Source organism: Phodopus roborovskii, unplaced genomic scaffold (assembly GCF_943737965.1).
Source record: "Phodopus roborovskii unplaced genomic scaffold, PHOROB, whole genome shotgun sequence".
Classification (NCBI taxonomy): domain Eukaryota; kingdom Metazoa; phylum Chordata; class Mammalia; order Rodentia; family Cricetidae; genus Phodopus; species Phodopus roborovskii.
In genome coordinates, this window is record NW_026125391.1 from 11,187,860 (window position 1) to 11,207,461 (window position 19,602).

The 19,602-nt window shown below is 36.3% G+C and overlaps 1 protein-coding gene across 1 annotated transcript in view; it reads right to left on the bottom strand.

Annotated features, from left to right (window-relative positions):
- Positions 1 to 19,602, bottom strand: part of Crppa (CDP-L-ribitol pyrophosphorylase A) — a 272,273-nt gene that overhangs the window by 108,016 nt on the left and 144,655 nt on the right. The window contains exon 9 of the mRNA XM_051175086.1: positions 2,063 to 2,194. Coding sequence (XP_051031043.1) covers positions 2,063 to 2,194 — 132 coding nt within the window. The remainder of the gene's footprint in view (positions 1 to 2,062; positions 2,195 to 19,602) is intronic.

The window sequence follows — 19,602 nt, forward strand, 5'->3', positions numbered from 1 at the left end:
TTACAGCTATATCAAGCTACAGAATGCTGAAATACTGCCTATAAGATGGTCTTTACATGTTCAAGGCTCACTGATTTGCAAGGGCAAGCTGATATCAATCTTAGCTCATCATCTCCCTTCCTCAGACTTCCATGCAAATGCCCCACCATACCTGTATTAATGAACGTTATATTTTTTATAAAATCTATTTTAAAAATACAGCTGCAGGCTAATGACATACCTAAAGTATACATGAAAATATTTTGCTGTTTTGTGTTTTTACACACATATATGAACATGTGTGTGTACACATGGACATGTGTATGCAGGTGTGTGTGTGTGTGTGTGTGTGTGTGTGTGTGTGTGTACAGGTCAGCAAAGTGTTTCAGCTCACTTGCAACTGGCATCACAGGAGGTTATACCCTCCCCAACTTGGATGTTGGAAACAAAACTCAGATCCTATGAAAGAGCAGCAAGCTCTTTTAAACACTGAGCCATCTCTGTATCTTCTACCCATGTGTAATATTAAATATCTGTGATTACCTGGAAAGCCAGTAATAAATCACATTTATTCCAAACCACTCCAAAAGCAACTGTCAGACTTACTAAGCCATATCTATGAGAATTCATATAATATAAAGTAGTCACTGGTCTGATTACCTATGATCTAGGCTGTAATATGTCTACACACGTCTATATATGCCCAGAATGTAATTCCAACTTCTCTATGAGATTCTGTGGGAAATCTCATTCCTTTGCACAGAGGTGGTGAGGATCAGAGCATTTTGTCTTCCATTAACTAACTTGTTGCTACCAGCATAGTCATAAACACCTGTCTCTAGCTGAGTGTTGTGCCCTGTCAGGAACTGATTCTAAGTACTTAAATTGCATAAAAGGAAGAAAGCACTTCATCACCAGTGTTATGGAAATGACATACAGTTAAGCCATTTCCCATTTGCTGCAAGGCATGGGCTAGATTTCCCATAAAATAGAGGACATTAGTTAAATCTGAAGTTTAAATTTCAATTTAGAACATAATTACAAACTAGATCTGGCAATCCTATGCAGGCTACCTAATAGTTGGTATTTGCCAGCTTACATATTTCCCTTTTGGTTTTAGTTTTGTTAATTTTTGAGAACTTCATATATGCATACCATATTTACATAATTTTACCCTTCCCTTTCTCTTCTCCAGCTGCTCACATGCCCCCTACTCCCTTTCAAATTCATGACTGCTTCTTCAGTTATCAGTATATATGCATATGTATATGCATATATATATAACAAGTACACACACAATATCTACCAAGAACACAACCTACTGAGGCCATCAGTGTTGTTCATATGTATACATGTTTAGGACTGACTGTTTCTGATTAGTTAAGCTATCAGGAAGTTCTTCCCTGGAGAAAACTGTTGTTCCTCTCTTAGCAGCCAATGTTACTCTTCATCTAAGGGTGGGACCTTGCGAAATTCCACCATCCCCGCTACTAAATCAACTACTGTTATCATTTTGCAGGTCTTGTTTAGGCAAGCACATTACTGAAATTTCATGGATGCAACTTTCCTGCCATGTCCAGAAGACACTATCTAGCAGTAGGTATCCTGGCCCTGTGGCTCCTAGGAATCTTCTTTCCCTCTCTTCTAGGAGTTTTCCTGAGCCTTAGGAATGGGGGTTGCATCATAGATGCATCAATTGTTGTATGCATGTTCTCCTGAGAATACCATACATGTGGAAGACACAGAGGACAGTGTGTTAGTCCTTTCCTTTTACCTTGCATGAGACATTGTTGTTTGTCACTGTATGTACCAGGTTCGCTGGGATAAAATATATGGAGATAATTTTGTCTCCACCTCCCAATTCTCATTAAGGGCATTATGGTTACAGACCCATCCTATAACACCAGATTTATACACAAGTTCTTGGGATTCAAACTCAGCTTCTCACTTTTAACATTCAAAAGCTTTATCAACTGAAACTTTTCCCTAGCCCCTGTCATCATTTTCCGTACCATCAACATCCATTTGTTTTATCAAAATCACATAAAAACATGTATTCTGTAAATATGAACAACTTTCATACCTGTGAGTAGTTGATGAGGAGTCCATTTAATAAAACATTCCTCTTTTTCACTTCCTTTGCCAGTTCCCTAATCCACATCAAGTTTTCCATCTCCTGAGTGAGTGGTGCTAAGGTGAAGTCAAGGAAATATACCTGTGGGACACAAGCAGAGCATTGTTCTCTTTAGCCTTCCTTTTGGAGGAAAACAAAACACAACTGCAATATTCCATTAACTTTGTTAATACATCTTAGCAATTTCCAATGTCTTTTATGCAATAAATATCTAATAAGTAGATGACTCCTCCTTTATAAATATGAAATTAATGCTCAGTGAGAACACACTGAAAATATAAAATGCTACCATTATGTTGCAAATCATACCAGTTTTATAAAAACATGATTCCACTAATTACATTTAACTAATGATCTACAACAAGGCTCAGTATTTCTTAGCTTATATAAGGCTAGTAAAATTAAGCGAACAAACTTTGTAGAGTATTTTAGAATATGTGACATCTCTAATAAATTATCATCTATGCGTACAATAAACCCCAAGCAATTTCTTTTAATGGAACATTGCTTTTAGCGATGTCAGTATTCTGGAAAATACAGCATTTTGGCAGGGAAGGACTTAGTTTTCTTCATGGGGCTGGCCACTAGGAGTTTGACTATGCTCCAAGATTATATGGGCAACACATATTGGACTTGGTATATTTTTTACTATTTTGGTGAAGAAAGCACAAAGGTGGGAGGGTGGTCCTGGGAGAAATGGAAAGTGAGTGTGATTGGAGGGCACTGTGTGAAATTTACAAATAATCAATAAAAAATAATGTGTTGGAAGAAAATAAGTAAAAATAAAAACAATTTATTTGAAATGTAAAGGATGCAGAGTGAACTTTCCTTAACTCTACAAACTATTACATTCTTTTTCAACATAATTTTTCATCTAGTTTTTTGCTTATTTTTGAGACATGTATTCTCTATGTAGTCCTGGTTATCCTAGAACTCATTCCGTAGACCAGAGTTGTCTTGACATCACAGAGATCTGATGGGAGATGCCCATACAAAAAGACAGTTTAAAGTTTCCTGCTTTGCTGAAGAGTCTGCCAGACACAATATGGCCTATGGGCTGAAGATAAAAGATTACAAAAGAACTTCGAGTGACCAGGCAGTGAGTTGTCTCTGTCATTTCTAGAGCTTATATATTATCCTTCTGTGGTCTTTAAAGGAGTTGAAGACAGATAGTTATGGTTATAGTTTTCCTTAGTTAGGCTTAAAGATAAGTTACTTAGACTTTAAACACACAAAGATAAAATAGATGATGGAATATTTTCTTAAATCTTGCTAAATGTTAATGGACTAAATATTGTTAACTGTGATTCTTATTTGATAACTGTTATGTGATATATTTTACTATGTTAAGGTTAAAACCCTTCTTTTTATTTAAACAAAAAAGAGGAGATGATGGGAGATGCCATTATGTATATGTTTCTCATACTGGTTAATGAATAAAGCACTGTTGGCCAATAGGAAAGGAAGATAGGAGGGACTAGGAGACAAGGAGGAAAGAGGAAGTAGTGAGAGGAGCCAAGATGGAGAGTCGGGAGAAAGCAGTATGCCGCCGGCTCCCCGGTAAGAGAAATACATAGATCAGCAGAAATGGGTTAATAATTAAGGCAGAGCTAGTAACCAGGCCAACAGATTATATCGAATACAGAGTCTCTGTACATTATTTGGGGCTGGCGCGGCAGCGGGACAAGACCAGCAGCGGCAGGCGGAAAAACCATATACCTTACAGAGATCTGCCTGCCTTTGGCTTCTGAGTGCTGAGATTAATTGGGTACAATACTATTGCCTGGCCCAAGATAATTTATTAAGAGAAAGTATAACACAATACTCCTATAGGAAACAGCATAAATCAGTAGTTCTCAACCTGTGGTTCACAACTCCCTTTGAGTCAAATGACCTTTTCACAGGGGTCACCTAAGACAATTAGAAAACAGACATTTACATTATGATTTATAACAGTGGCAAAATTACAGTTATGAGGTAGCAATGAAATAGTTTTATGATTGGGGTTCATCACAACATGGAAAACTGTATTAAAGGGTTTCAACATTAGGAAGGTTGAGAACTATTAGCCTAAATGATGCAAAGAACACAAATAAACATGTGTCTTCTTTTAAAGGACCTAATGTAAAATACATTATTTTTTCAGAATTAGAAATTTACTTATGATAATATGCTTACTAACAAGAAACATTTTAATGTGTACCCTACCCTCATGTTCTTCTATAGAAAATGCCCTTCTGTCCTGCTCTCCAACAAGGAAATGCATGACATGATAGACATACACCTTGTTATGTTACTTCCGTAGCATAAAGGAATGCATTTTTCCACTCTAACATTGCATTTTGCTTTTCCAAAGAAAGTATTTTCATGAAAATATTGATTGTTTCTTTCATTGCTGTATATTAAGCCTAGGGACTCATAAATGATAAGCGTGTATACAATTATTGAGTTATTCCACAGCTCCTATAATGCTCATTTTAAAGACACTGATACAATTATTTTAATAAATAAAGTTCAATGGTTATCCAAAAACAATGCTTGAGAATTTTTCATTAATATGCTTAATTGAAAATAGATACATACAGCTTTTCTTTTTAAAATTGCATAAATACATTTATATGCCAAAGAAATAATTTAGAACTTTTATTTCACAAAGAAACTAACAGGAAAACAGCAAGAAAAGTAAACATATTTCATGTAAATTAAAAGGAGAAAAGCTTTCCAATGAGCTAACTATGATGAGAGGGTACAATCCTGGAATCTTGGACTCGCCTTTTCCTACCTCTACTTCCAGAAAAGTCAGAAAGGGAGAGTTTCAGCTGTCTTATCTCCTGTCTAGTGAGCTACAGAGTGGCCAGAACTGTGAATGCATTATCAATGCTAGACTTTACATTAATGGAGTTTAGCTTGTAAACCAGTGTTTGGAACCCAGGCCCCCAATGCCCAGTACAGCAAAAGATGTTGGTTCCTATTTGAAGTCATATAAAGGATGGCTCACCAACTGCATTAAAGTTGATGAATTGAAGATACTCGCTTATATCATTGATTCAACTACATCTACAGAGTCTCCTTCCTATGGATTCACAATATTTAAGTGAAATGGAATTGCTGGTGATAGACTTTCAAACAAAAAGCAAGCTAACTTACCAAACTGCAGACAACTGCAGAAACTGGAGTCACTGACAGAACCTAAAGTCATGGTTTCTAGAAGGCATACAATCCTCTCCTTAGTAAAGGCAGCAGAGACTGTACACCTTGGTAGTAAGCCACCTTGCCTTGAAGACCACTTCTGTATGATGTTTCAAAGTTTGATTAAACTTTTAAATATGTATAACTACCAGTACCACATAAACATCAGAAAATGCTGCTGGCTTGCTGTGGTCCTGCTACAGCCCAGGTTCAAATATTGAGACAAGGAAGGTTAAAGCCACAAGGAAATGAAGTAGTGTCCAACCACCAGATGAGTTTCAAACAAGTGCTGGCCCCAAATAACTAGAGTCATCTTTATTTATACTTCAAAAACAAGCATGTTTTTCCCACCCTGCAGCATTAACTTCTGGTAAAAACAAATATGTCAAATTTTTTTGTTTTTTTCCCCAACTTTACATCAAAACAACTTTTAAACCAGAAACAATATTCAACATTCTGCTAGCTTGGCTAAATATCAAGCTAGGCTCGTCCTGTCCTCACAGAGTTAAAATATCATAAACATAGGTACACATTTTCAAGAACTACAATATAATTCACAACTTAACAAATCACATTAATGGAGAGGTGTACTGCCATAAGCTGCCTCATACCAATTACTAGTATTGCTTTTTACTTCTCTTTCTAATGTTTATTGCAGATGGTCTAGATGAGTTGATACTCACAGTTGTGTGCAATGCATTTAATCCTTTTTCTCTGGTGTTGGTGGCAAAGTTATGTTCTTAAAAAAAAATTGTGTGTGGGAAACAAGGCTCAGTAGCTAAGAGCACTGGCTGATTTCCTGAGAACCCATGTTCTATTCCTTGCACCACATTGTGGCTTTTAAGCATATGAATTTACTGAATTTACAGTTGTAGGGAATCTGATGTCCCCTTCTGGCCTCAGGGGGGGATTGCATGCTTGCATGCACATGGTGCACAAACAAGCTTTTAGGAAAAAAATTTAAAAGCCTGATCTAAAAAAAAAAAAAAAAAAAAAAACCTCTCTCCACCTCCATCTCTTTCTCCTCTCTCTCTCTCTCTCTCTCTCTCTCTCTCTCTCTCTCTCTCTCTCTCTCTCTGTGTGTGTGTGTGTGTGTGTGTGTGTGTCTTCTCCCTCTCCTTACTCTTCCTCTCATGCATTCAATTGCCTGAGAGACTTGGATCATTTACAGCAAGAATTACAGGGTACTGTAAGCTGTTCATTGTAGATGCTGGAAAATGACCTTAAATCTTCTGGAAAACAAACATCCTTTAACCACGGTGGCACCTCTCAGCCCCAAGGTTATAATCTTATAAACCAGAACACTTCATGAAATATTTAGAAGAAATTAATTTTAGTAAAAGGTTTTAATTTTTTTTCTCTTGACTATTAAAAATGCAAGTTCTGGTTCTGTTACTTTGACCCTTCAATCAGGATGTGAAAAACAGTGTGCACTCCACTATAACATTAGTACTTATATAAAACACTTATTCTTTAAATCAAAGAAATTGAAAAACCTTTCTGTGGTTATAGTTTCATAGACAATGTTTTTCATATTTGCTACTTTTTGTTGGAAGCTGTCATTTCCCAGTCTGCTAGCACTGGTACTGGTTTGTAAAGAGTCAAGAAACAGTTGTTAAGCGTTTGGTCTGGGTATCCCTGATAGCTTTTATCTTGTCTTGACTGTAATGAAGACATTGAAACTTGCTTTGAGAGAAACAGTTCATTGGTGTGTTGGGGTGGTACTTGTTCCTTTTCTTTCTTTTTTAAAGAACAGTTCATTAAATTAAAGTAATTTCCACAAGCAGATTTCATATAATTCTTAAATAGTTGACGCAAGCAGAACGTTTTTGAAGATTTCTTCTGATCCTGGAGATAAACCATGCTTTGATCTGCTCTGTCACTGGCCACATCCACCAGCTGTTGGATGTGTCCCATGAATTCTTGAAAAGTCATGTTTTGGCTAGGCTGAGCCTAATTTACCCAATTTTCTTTTTTGCACACATGTGGATAATTTTATAGTATCTATTGTGCCAAACTCACTGGTCTATCTCTGTTTCTTTCTAAGTCATTTATTTGACAATTACCAGTGCTTTTTTCCTTGACCACCCTCTTTCCACTTTTGTTGGCATTGAGCAATGTGTTATTTGAGTACATTTAAGCTCCAGAAATTAAATTTTTTCTTAGTCAAATAAACAATCTTTTCCCTCTCAAACCACAAATCTTTCCTTCTTTCCCTGACATGAACAATGGAATTAAGAGTATCAAGTTGGAGTTTTATTATTCTTAATATTCAGTCCTGCTCTCTTAACAAATGTACCTGTCCTTAGAGATGAACGAAAATCACATTTAACATTATTAAGCATTAACTGCAATTCATATGAGACCAGTGATATATTAGCAGGTCATTTGAGAAATCTAAAGCATGTGTAGGACTGAGTGTAGGAAACAGGAGGTACATACGGGTTGTGCAAACACTGGGGACTGGAGCCCTTGCCACCCATGGAGCTGTCCAAGGTTAAATACATAAGCCATTTGATGCTTCACTTGAGGAAATGTTTAACCTTTGCTTTAGTGAAGGCAGTCATTTTTTTGTAGGGCAAAAGGAGATAGCTTCATCTTTCTTTAGTTATGCTTATGAAATAATTTGAAAATATCATGCTAAAGAGGAAGTATTATTTAATGTAATTTGTATTTCAATTAATAAACAGTCCAAATTGTGTATGTATATATATATATATGTAAATGTATGTGTGTGTCTATATATATGTGTATGTATATATATATATATACAGATACATACATATATAAATACACTATATATATATATATATATATATATATATATATATATATGCTTAATGTATTCTTGCATATTTTCAGGAACCACACTTGGTGCAATATTTTGCTAAATTTTAGTGGATATGGCCCAAAGTGCCATTTTGTTTTATTAATATAAAACATTTATATCTCTCCAAAGTTGTTATGATTATTTTGCTACTATCTGCTATGGTTGTATATAATCCTGTCTGGATTTTAACAATTAAACTCACTTGTGATTTTGTACCAACTAAATTTTTCCACTGGAATTTTGTAAGTGATTGGTGTGTTTTAGAAATTCACAGTTAGCCAAGAATAGTGTGTATATCTTTAATCCCAGTATTTTGGAGGAAGAGGCAGCTGGATCTCTGTGAGTTCAAGGCCAGCTTGGTCTACATAGTGGGTTTCAGGCTATTGAGAGTTATAATGATTCCCTGTCAGTGACAGCCAAAGTAATTAGTTACAAATATATGACTCCTCAAGAGTTTCCTATACCATGTGTATTCAAATGTTCCTCCATTTCAATGGGTCAGGCCTGGGAAACATGCCTTAGAAAAAGGAAATAGTGAGTAAAAATGTATTTAATGTACCTAATCTCGCAGATATTACAGTTTAGCATCACAGTGTGGCACATGCATGTCTGGTGGGAGCATGCTGCCAGCACAGAGACCATGGCACCACAATATCAATGATACAGCTGAACAAAACACAAAACCCCAAATCCCAAACTCAAAGAATGGATTCTACTGAGTCAATAGCAATTCTCTATAGTCATAAAAAGTTTCAAACTCTCATGTCAAACTATTGCAAATTGGAGCAATCTGCATATTTTGTGACTTGCCAAAATTTCGTTTCATATCATGGAATTTAAAAGTTGTCTGTAGGTAATCTTGATAAACATTGTGTGACTTTTATAAGAGGATTAAATTTTTTAGAAATTCACTCATCAATGAAAGCAGCTGTATGTATTTACACCATCAACTATAAAGTCCAGTACATACTACCTTGAACTTGAAGGATAAGATCCAGGTAGACCACCGTGTGTGTGTGTGTGTGTGTGTGTGTGTGTGTGTGTGTTTTTACATATATACTGAGTTAATATAGTTCAAAATGTAACATTAAATGGGTATGTCAATGATGCAAAATCACAAAATGCAGGTACATGTCATATATAAGAAATACTAAGAGTATCTCCACAAGCATTTTGAACCTTCATCTGAGTTATGGGTGGGCTCATCAAATTAACCACAATCATTAAAATTATGTGCACACATCAAAAAACCTCAATCATTAAAATGATTTAATCTTGTAAGTTAACCATTATCATTTAAAACTCCAGTAATTTTTAAGACATTCTGTAGACTTTCACGATCTAAGCACCCTGGGCACAATTGAGAAGAGTGTGTACTTGGCTGTTGGAGGGACAACTTGGTATGTCTGTTAATCTAATCTAAGGAACAATTTAAGGCTGGTGTTTCCACACAATCTTTCTGGGTGATCCATCGACTGTTTGACATGCAGAAGCTATTAGAATCCCCTAATACTGAACTATACATGTTCTTTTTTTTTTTCAGATATATTCTGAGAAAAAAAAATATGAACTTATGAATTGCAATGCTCTAATGTAGACTACAGATGTATTTGCAAGTCCATAATTTTTCTGAAATGCCCCATTTATTATAATTGATTCTATGTTTGTTGACAAATATTCGATTGAAGGTGACAATTGATAGGTTGTTACTGCTGTCATCTTGTTTCATATTCATGTTTTTTCTCTTAAATGTCCCTTAATTCAAGCTGTCTCTCCCCATATTGCCTTCCTCAACCATATGTCCCCTCCCCATTCCCACATAATTCTCTTATTTTTACCCCCCCCACACACACACAACACTCAAGTCCACACAAAAAATCTATTTCCCCCTCCCAAGGAAAGTCATATGTCCCTCTGAATTTCTTCCTCTTTACCTAACCTCTAAGGGTCTGTGGATTGTAGCTTGAATATCATTTACTGAACAGCTAATACCCACTTATACATTATTACACACCATGCTTGTCTTTCTGGGTCTGGGTTTCTTTACCCAGGATGATGTTTTTCTAGTTCTACTCATTTGCCTGCAAATTTCATGATTTCATTTTTAACAGCAGAATAATACTTTATTATGTAAAAGAACATTTCATTATCCATTCTTCTGTTGAGGGACATCTAAGTTGCTTCCAGTTTCTGTCTATTGCTAATAAAGAAGCAATAAAAACACTTGAGCAAGTAAGTGTCCTTCAAGTAGGATGAAGTTTCTTTTAGGAATATGCCCAAAAATGTTATAGCTGGATCTTGAAGTAGGTCAATTAACAACTTTATAAGGAACCATTACATTGATTTCCACACTGGTTGAACAAGTTTGTATTCCCATTAGCAATAGAGGAGTGATCCCCCTTTCTCTACATCCTCACCAACATGAGCTGTAACATGTTATTGATCTTAGCCATTCTGAGAGATAAAATCTCAAAGTAGTTTTGCTTTGTATTTTCCTAATGGCTAAGGATGTTGAACATTTCTTTGTTTTTCAGCCTTTCATTTTTCCTTATTAAGATCCGTTTAGATCTTTACCACACTTATAATTGGATTACTTGAATTTTGATGTCTAGTTTGTTGAGTTCTTTATGTAGTTTGGATATTAGCCAACGATCAGATAAAAAGTTAATACAAAATCTTTTCCCATCCTATAAGCTGCTTCTTTGTCCAAATGATGGTGTCCTTTGCCTTACAGAAGCTTTTCTGTTTCATGTGGCCCCATTTACTAATTGTTGATCTTAATCCCTGCACTATCAGTATCCTGTTCAGAAAGTCTTCTCCCTTGACAAGGAGTTCAAGGCTATTTCCCATTTTCTCTTCTATCAAGTTCAATGTGTCTAGTTTTATTTTGAAGTCCTTGATCCATTTGGAGTTGAGTTTTGTGCAGGGTGATAATTATGGATTTATTGGAATTCTTTTATATGTACATATCCAGTTTGATGAAAATGCCATTCTTTTTCTACTGGGTATTTATGCCTTCATTATCAAAATTCAGGTGTTCATAGGTTTGTGGATTTATGTTTAGGTCCATTTGATGTCTACTTTTATGCCAACACAATACTGGGAAAGAAGCATGTGTTCTATTGAGTTTGAGTATGTCCATTTTCAATGAATTCTAGAAATTTTTAAAATTTCTTCATTTCTGTATTAAGCAATTTTCTCATCAGTTGCTAGTTCTTCAGTTCCATGAGTTTGTAAAATTTCTGTTGTTTTTGTGGCTATTGATTCCCAGCTTTTATTCATGATGGTCTGATAGGATGCAGGAAGTTACTTCTTTTAATCATATGTGTTGAGACTTACTTCGTGTCTGAGAATGTGGTGAATTTTGAATAAAATTCCATGAGGTGCAAAGTAGAAAAGTATATTCTTTTATGTTTGGGTGAAATATTCTGTTAACATCTATTATATCAATTTGGTTTATAATCTCTAGTAGGTCTAGTATTTCTATGAAGTTTTTGTCTGAATGACTTGTCTATTAGTAAAAGTGGATATTGACCTCTCCTACTATCAGTATGTGAGGGTAAATATATTATTTAAGCTGTATTATTGTTTCTTTTACAAACATGGGTGCCCTTGTGTTTACAGCACAGATGGTAAAAATTGCAACATCATCTTGATAGCTTTTTCCTTTGATGGGTCTCTAGTGTCCTTCCCTATCTCTTTTGATTAGTTTTGATTTGAAGTCCATTTTGTTAAAAAGTTAAAATGGCCATACCAGCTTGCTTTTTGGGTTCATTAGTTTGGAATATCTTTATTCCAACCCTTTACCCCAAGGTAATGTCTCTGATGTTGAGGTATGTTTCCTGGATACAGCAGAAAGATAGAACCTGCTTTTCATCCACTCTGTTAGCCTGTGTCTATTTATTGGGAAATTGATATCAATGATAGTGAGAGATATAAATGACCAATGATTGCTAATTCCTATTATTTTACCAGTGGTGATGAAGAAAGAGAGGGAGAGAGAGAGAGAAAGAGAGAGAGAGTTTCCTTTCTTTAGATTTTGCTGGTCTAAGATTATTTCCTGTGTTTTCATGGGTATAGTTTACCTCCTGAGGTTGGGGTTTATTTATACTGCCTACTGTAGAGCAGCATTTGTAGATTGTTGTTATTTAAACTTGGCTTTATCATGAAATATTTTATCCACCTATGACTGAAATTTTGGTGGGTATTGTAGTCTGAGTTGGCATTTTTTATATCTTAAAGTCTGCAGAACATCTGACTAGGCCTTTCTGGCTTATAAACTCTCCATTGACAAATCAGGCATGATTCTAATAGATCTGCCTCTATATGTTACTTGGCCTTTTACCCTCATAGCATTTAATATTCTTTATTATGTATGTTTAACATTTTGATTTATTATTTGGTATTCTGTAAGCTTCTTATACCTTTACAGGCATTTCCTTCTTTAGGAAGGAAAATAAATTTTTTATTTTGCTGGAAATACCATCTGTGCATTTGAGCTGTGTTTCTTCTCTTTCCTCTATTCCTATTATTCCTAGATTTGTGTTTGTTTGTTTGTTTGTTTTTTGTAGTGCCCCGATTTTCTGGATGTTTGTGCCAGTATTTTTTAAATTTAATGTTTCCTTTGACTGCTGTATCCATTTCTTATACCATGCCTTCAATGCCTGAGAGTCTCTCTTCCATCTCTTATACCTTGTTTATGAAGCTTTCCTCTGTAGTTCCTGATCAAATTCTTACATTCTTCATTCTAGAATTTTTTCACTTCATATTTTCTTTATTGGTTCTATTTCAATTATCAAGTCTCGCACTGTTGTATTCATTTCCTTCCACTGTTTCTTTTTGATTTTCTGGATTTTTAAAAAAGGGGTTCATTCTTCAATCTTCACATAGGCAGTTTTAACATCCTTTTCTTATTCTCCAGTTATGGTGGAATAATCAGGGACTACTGTGTTGGGCTAGCTGGGCTATGGGCTGACCTATTGTCCTAGTTGTTACTGTGTTCTTATACTGGTGTGTAGGCTACTGGGTTTGGGGGGTGAATATAGGTCTAGGTGCTTATTTCCAGATTTGTCTTTGTTGAGTAAGTCCTTTGTCCCTAGGTTTCTGTTTCTTTTTTGGATTTTTAGAGAGTTTGGTAGTTGTGTGTTTCCTGATAGAAAACTTTTTTTTAGACCTGATAGTTGTGGCCACTGGAGATTCTGGGTAAAATATTTTTCTGGGTATTGGGAGCTGACATTAGGAATAGGGATAGGTTAGGAATTTGAAGGAGTTCACAGGAGGGTGAAGAATACAGTATCTCACCACAGTCTGCTTATTTCATTTGTTTGGAATGGGGGGAGAAAGAGAAAAGAGGTCACCTTAGAGGGTCTGCTATAGCACTGGGTATGAGACTAGGGGTTGGATCTAGAGAACAGGAGAGAGGATGACCTATAGACAGCAAACCTGCTTCCCTGGCAGGAGTCTGTTGGTTAGCAGAGATTGCCTGCTAGAGTTAGGGGCCTATATAAAGCAAGTGGAGAGGGGGCTGTTAGGAAGGGAAGATCTGTGGCATCCAAGGAGATATGGGCAGAAGGGTAAGGAAGGCTACAACAGGTGTTCTGTTGCAGAGCTAGGAGTGTTACTGTGGGATTGGGTTTGGAGGAGAGGAGGTGAAGGTCTTCCGTTAGTTTACCCATTTCCCTGGCCTGCTCATTGGTGTCTTCACAGGGAAAGTGTGCTGTTGCTGGATGCCAGGGATACTGAGATGAGTTGGGGGGAAGAAAGGTCAGGGGAGAATATCTTTGTGGTCTATTGAGAATGGAGTCAGAGAGACTGGGAATTGGATCTGGAGGAGCAAAAGTAGAAGTGTGGATCTTCTGTGAGTCTACTTGTTGCCTAGGCAGGAACAGCCCTTTTGTTAGTAAGGGGTGTCTGCTGGAGTTGGGAGCTTAGACAAAACATCAATGGTGGTGATTAGAATGGGGAAGACCTATGGGATAGTGGGGAGGGGGAGGTAAGGCTACCACAGGTGTTTGCTGAAGAGTTGTAGATAACACTGGGCATGGGGTGGCTGGATCTGGGGCAACAGAGATGGAATATATACACCCTACCTGGTTTTCTGGAAGGCATACCCTGTGAGTTAGCAGGAGAGGGCGGGGCTTCTGGAGTTGGGGACTATCTCCAGAGCTGGTATGCTCAAAGGGTTGGAGGCTGAGGTACTAGGAAGAGTTGAAGGAAGGAAATTTGGGGGAAATGTTTGTGGCCCACTAGGGATAGGGTCAGAGTGAAAAGGGAGACCTCAGAAGGATTTCTGCTACATATCTGGGGATGAACTGGGGGCATTGGATATGGAGATGTAGAAGGAGAAGTGTGGATTCACAATCAGCCTACTTGTTGCCCTGGAGGGGCTCCTCCATAGTGTATTTAATAGGTCCTTTGCTTCTCTGGCTATCCTGCTTTGTGAGTAAGGGGGTTCTCTACTAGTATTTTGTTGTTTGTTTGTATATCTATAAAAGCTTTTACTTTGGACCTCTATGAGCATCAGGCATGCATGTGGTAAACAGACATGAATTCAGAAAAAAACCCTATATACATTTTTAAAATACCTTGGGGATGTTGGGGATGGAAAGACAGTTCAGAGTAAAGAGTACCTGTCAATATTGCAGAAGGTTCCCAGTACCCACCACCCAGATCTCACAGCCAATTGTAATTCCATTCCCTATAAGTAAATAACAAGGATAAGCAACTTGTATATAGGGGTTAGAGACTTCTAGCACATGAGTTTAGGGAATTTAGTCCACAAGCAGCTGACTCCATTCTTCTGGGTCTGAGCACAAGCAGTGTGCCAAGGCATGCCAATGGCCTACCTTCCTGAAGCTTGTCTCAACAACTCCACAATATGTTGACCAAACACATGAGCCTTTTTGTAGGGCATTCTGAAAAGAAACTGCAGGGGACATTGTGTGTGGCTGACCTGGCCCTTCCAAAGCTATTTGTGAAGAGAACCTGTGGCTTGTAGAGCCTAAGATACTCTCATTGGTCAGGGGTGACCTGCCACTTCTCTGTACCAAGAAGTTAATTTTAGACAAAGGACTTAAGTTATTTCTTGTATGGGAATGTTCCATTAAATTCTTTTTAAGATTCCTTCTACTTCTAATGATATAAGTTTCAGTTACTCAAAAAGGGCGAGCATTGCCATTAGTTGTGCACCTTATGAGGTAAGGCAGATTGAGTGCCAGGCTTCATGTTGAACTGGGAATAATGGTATTTATGACAATCAGCTCTCACAACTGATGTGTGGATTAAAGGGGATCATTTGTTTTTAAAAGAGAATGGTGACTCATTTTTTTCAACCATTCAATAAGTGTCTGTTATGACTAACGTTCACATAATTACATTAATAACATGCATCAGGAGGTAACATTTGTTAGGAGGTTTCTGAGAGGTATAAATGGAGTGAGAATCCATCTCTTCCAAGTGGAAAGAGCGAGAAACACAAGATCACCATGGACTCTATTGCTTCCCCATGCTTGGAACTCAGTCATAATCGTACACACAATGATTAAGTTCGCCAGTCATGCTCTTAAGTGTTCTCTCGGCATACTCTAGATGAGTATTCTATCAGCAGACTCAGTGACCAGTGGCGTGGATATGACCGTGTAGGTGCTGCCACTCACAAACAAGAGGATGCTAGCGGTGGGCCGGGTGGGGGGATGTCTTGATAACACTTGCTGTACTCCACCCCAGCAGTGACTCAAAAATAAGTCTTAGTTTCAGAATCCAATAAAACAAAGCCTCTGGTGCCTGGGGAAAAAGAAATGAACTGCATTATGCTTGTCAAAGGAATCCCACATAAAATGTTGCAAACAGAAGTCCCGTCGAAGCATGTTTGCAAACAGCAGTTCTTTGCACCAACTTCATCACCTTCCCCCACTTTCAAAAAAAAATCAACACATAGTCTAGAAAAAATGCAAAAGTAATCTATCTTAGGTCACTTCATATTCTTATCCTCAGGGAGCAGAACATTTGGTAATGTTCTGACCATTTTCCTGTCTCTGTTAGAGAGTCAGTACAAAGTATAAGAGTGTTTTCTGCTTTTGTTGGTTGGCTGGCATTTTCCTGTTTTAGTTTTCAGAGTATAAAATACTGCAAAACAAATTGTTTAAAAAAAAAAACAGTATAGCCTGTATAAGTTTTGGTAGAGGCACTGGCATATTAAATAATATATTTACAAGTCAGTGATATATATAATATATATGTGTATCACATATATGTTATAGATATACATATATATAACACACATATATATGATGTTTTATATATATAAAAAACACACACATATTCTATGAAATGTAAGATTTAAAATTCAAATATTAGTGGAGCAATATGCACATTAAACTTATCACTAATGGATATCTTCCTAAGTAAACTGTGACAAAAATATTGGGATTATCATCTGGGTACCCAGCCTTCAAAACAAAAGAATCTTCTTGAATGTACCTAGATTGCTCTCAGTTCCCAGATACACGGAACACAAAATTAAAAGGTATACCTCTCTGCCATTTACTGTAATACCAATGCAAATATTCCTCTTTTTTGTGTGTTTATTTGTTTCTTGAGATGGAGTCTTATTGTATAGCCCTGGCTAGCCTAGAACTCTCTATATAGAACTCACAGAGATCTGCTTGTCTTAGCTTCCAATTGCTAGGATGAAAGGTGTACCACCTGCCGAGCTTAAGTATTATATGATTCATTATCTGCTGAAATCTACTAAAATTGAGCTGCCATAACAGATAAACTGCCATCATTATTTCTTGGGCCACTAGTTAAATAAACTAATCATCGAGGCAGCAGTATTCAACCTGTGGGATGCAACCACCACAAGGGTTGCATGTCAGATATCATGCATATCAGATATTTCCATTATAATTCATAACAGGAAAATTACAGTTATGAAGTAATAATGAAATAATTTTATGTTTGGGGCGTCAGTACAACATGAAGAACAGAATTATATGCTCGAAGCATTGTGAAGGTTGAGCATCGCTGCATTAAGGGGTCTCTCTACTCAGTCTAATCCATTCTTTGTGCTGCACTAAGACTATGGAAAGCTTTTCTGATCACCTCAGTTTTGTTTGAACAGAGCTGTGGTATAGAGTTCACAAAAGAAGTCCATCTGTGACTCTTAGCCACATTCTCAACTCTTCCTTCTTTGTGTGTAGTCCTTCTACTTCAGATCCATCTACCGGTTCTTTCCAACTCTTTTCTCTTCTACACTTGAAGAAGTAATGTTCTTTTGACCACTCAGAACTGGACCCTACCCAGTCTCCAGCCTCTGCAACTTTAACAGACCTCAACAGGCTAAACTCATGCACATCTCAAAAGGTTAAAAGTTATACTGCCTCTCATTTAATCTAATACCTCTTCTCAGTTCCTTGTTTTGTCAAGTAGCTCTAGATTGCTTATCTATCACTTCTTTAGAAGGGAAAATAACAGGAGTTCTTGAGCTGTTAGCAACTAGAGCATTTCCTTAGTTACTGTGGTCACTAAATTAAGTGTTTACTTTTAAAGTCCTCATTCCAGAAAAAATAAAAAGTGTGTAACTGAGATAAAATAATATGAAACATCCCTAGCATAAAATATGGCTCCTTCAAATAAAATGACTTTTTAAAAAGGAGTTACTTTATACAGCAAAATACAAGCATTTTAAAATGTTTGTCACACAAATGTTGATTAAATGCTATATAAATCTATAGCATTAGGAATTCGGTTAAGTGGAAGAGAGGACACTTCACTAGAATTGACTACTACAGTTTGTCTACAATTTACATGGAAATGTAAAAGGAATTCATAGCATGGACCATTATCAAAAAGTAAGGACCACACAGATATACAAGACTACCCTTGTCAAACGAAATGATTAATTTTGCAACTACTTTCAATAGAGAAGCAAGGGGAAAGGTAATGAAAGGTCAAAAGAAAAGACCTAGGATTATCACACTATGAAATATATAACCACACTATGAAAATATAAGAATGAGACAGACACAAAAACTAAAGAAAATAAAAAACTCAGAAGTCTCTTTTGATCTTAAAAGTGGCTTACAACAGGCATGTCAAGCACACATGGTGACGCATACCTTTAATTCCACCACTTGGGAGGCAAAAGCAGTCAGATATAGGTGAGTTCCAGGCCAGCCTAGTATACAGAGTGAGTTCTAGGACAGCTGGGGCTACACAGAGAAACCCTATCTTGAAAACTCAAAAAGGTGGAGGAGAAAGAGGAAAATGAGGAGGAAACAGGTATGTCATTGTACTTGATTCGTATTTAACATGGCTGATATAATGACAACTGCTTTATATTTAAAATGTACACACTGGAAAGCATTAAAATGTTAAATGATTTTACAACATTTGGAAATAGAAATTATTTAAAAAAAGAAAGTTTCCTTTGATGAAAAAAGGATATTTTATTATATATAAGGCTTTTTTGAACTGAAGGTCAGACACAAAACAACTTAGACAGGTTAGAATAAGCTTAAGCTAGTACTTACACCTGGGATATTAACTCCAGATCCAGAATCCTTACCAGGTTAGTCACATGAGAATATAATTAACTTCTTTCAACTAAATGAAAATTAATTCAAATTACATACACAATTGAATAACATATGCAAAGTCAGGATCCATTTATTTGTAGTTTATATCATATTAAAATATCATTTTAATAATATTTAAAGTTATAGGAGCTTTGCAAAGAAACAATAAGGCAGAGTTTTATTAAAGCTCATTTCATTATTTAAGTAGAACACAGTAGCACAAAAATATCAAGGCAGAGAAACTATAAAGCATAATTTCTGCATGTGGTATGTACATTTATTAGAAGTCAAAAAGCATTTATCCAAAGTGAGTCATATAAAGTAGAGAGTACCTCCATAGTCTGGGTCGTTCATTATTGAAGCACTATCTCTACTCACATAAAGAATAGTTATTAGGGTAAACATATTACATGAATTTGCTTTTTTCAATCTCTGGGCATTTTTAAACTAAAATTTCTAGTAAAATGTAAAAACAGAAACCTAGAGAGCAGCTATACATAAATCAAATAAACTAAGGCTCATTGGTCCCATTGTAATAACAACCATGTTAAAAATAATTCTTTTACTGAGCCCAGCATATATAAAAAAATTGAATGGCAAACTCAATCATCTGGTTCTTCCTAGGGCTAACATCAATATGAGCCCCTTAACAAAGCTTGGCCTTGTGGACTTTACATGTCAATTTTCAAATTGATTAAGTAAGATAAATCTGGCAAAAAAAAAATTTGCAAATTGTTTCACTCAAACTGAAACCCTACTGAAAATGGGGAAATAATTAGCAATTCCTAAATCTGTGCTTAATTAGGAAAATATACTCATGAAAATTAGGAAATATCCTCTAGAAATCATTGTTTGCAGATTCCATTAGAACACCACTATATCTGAAAATACCC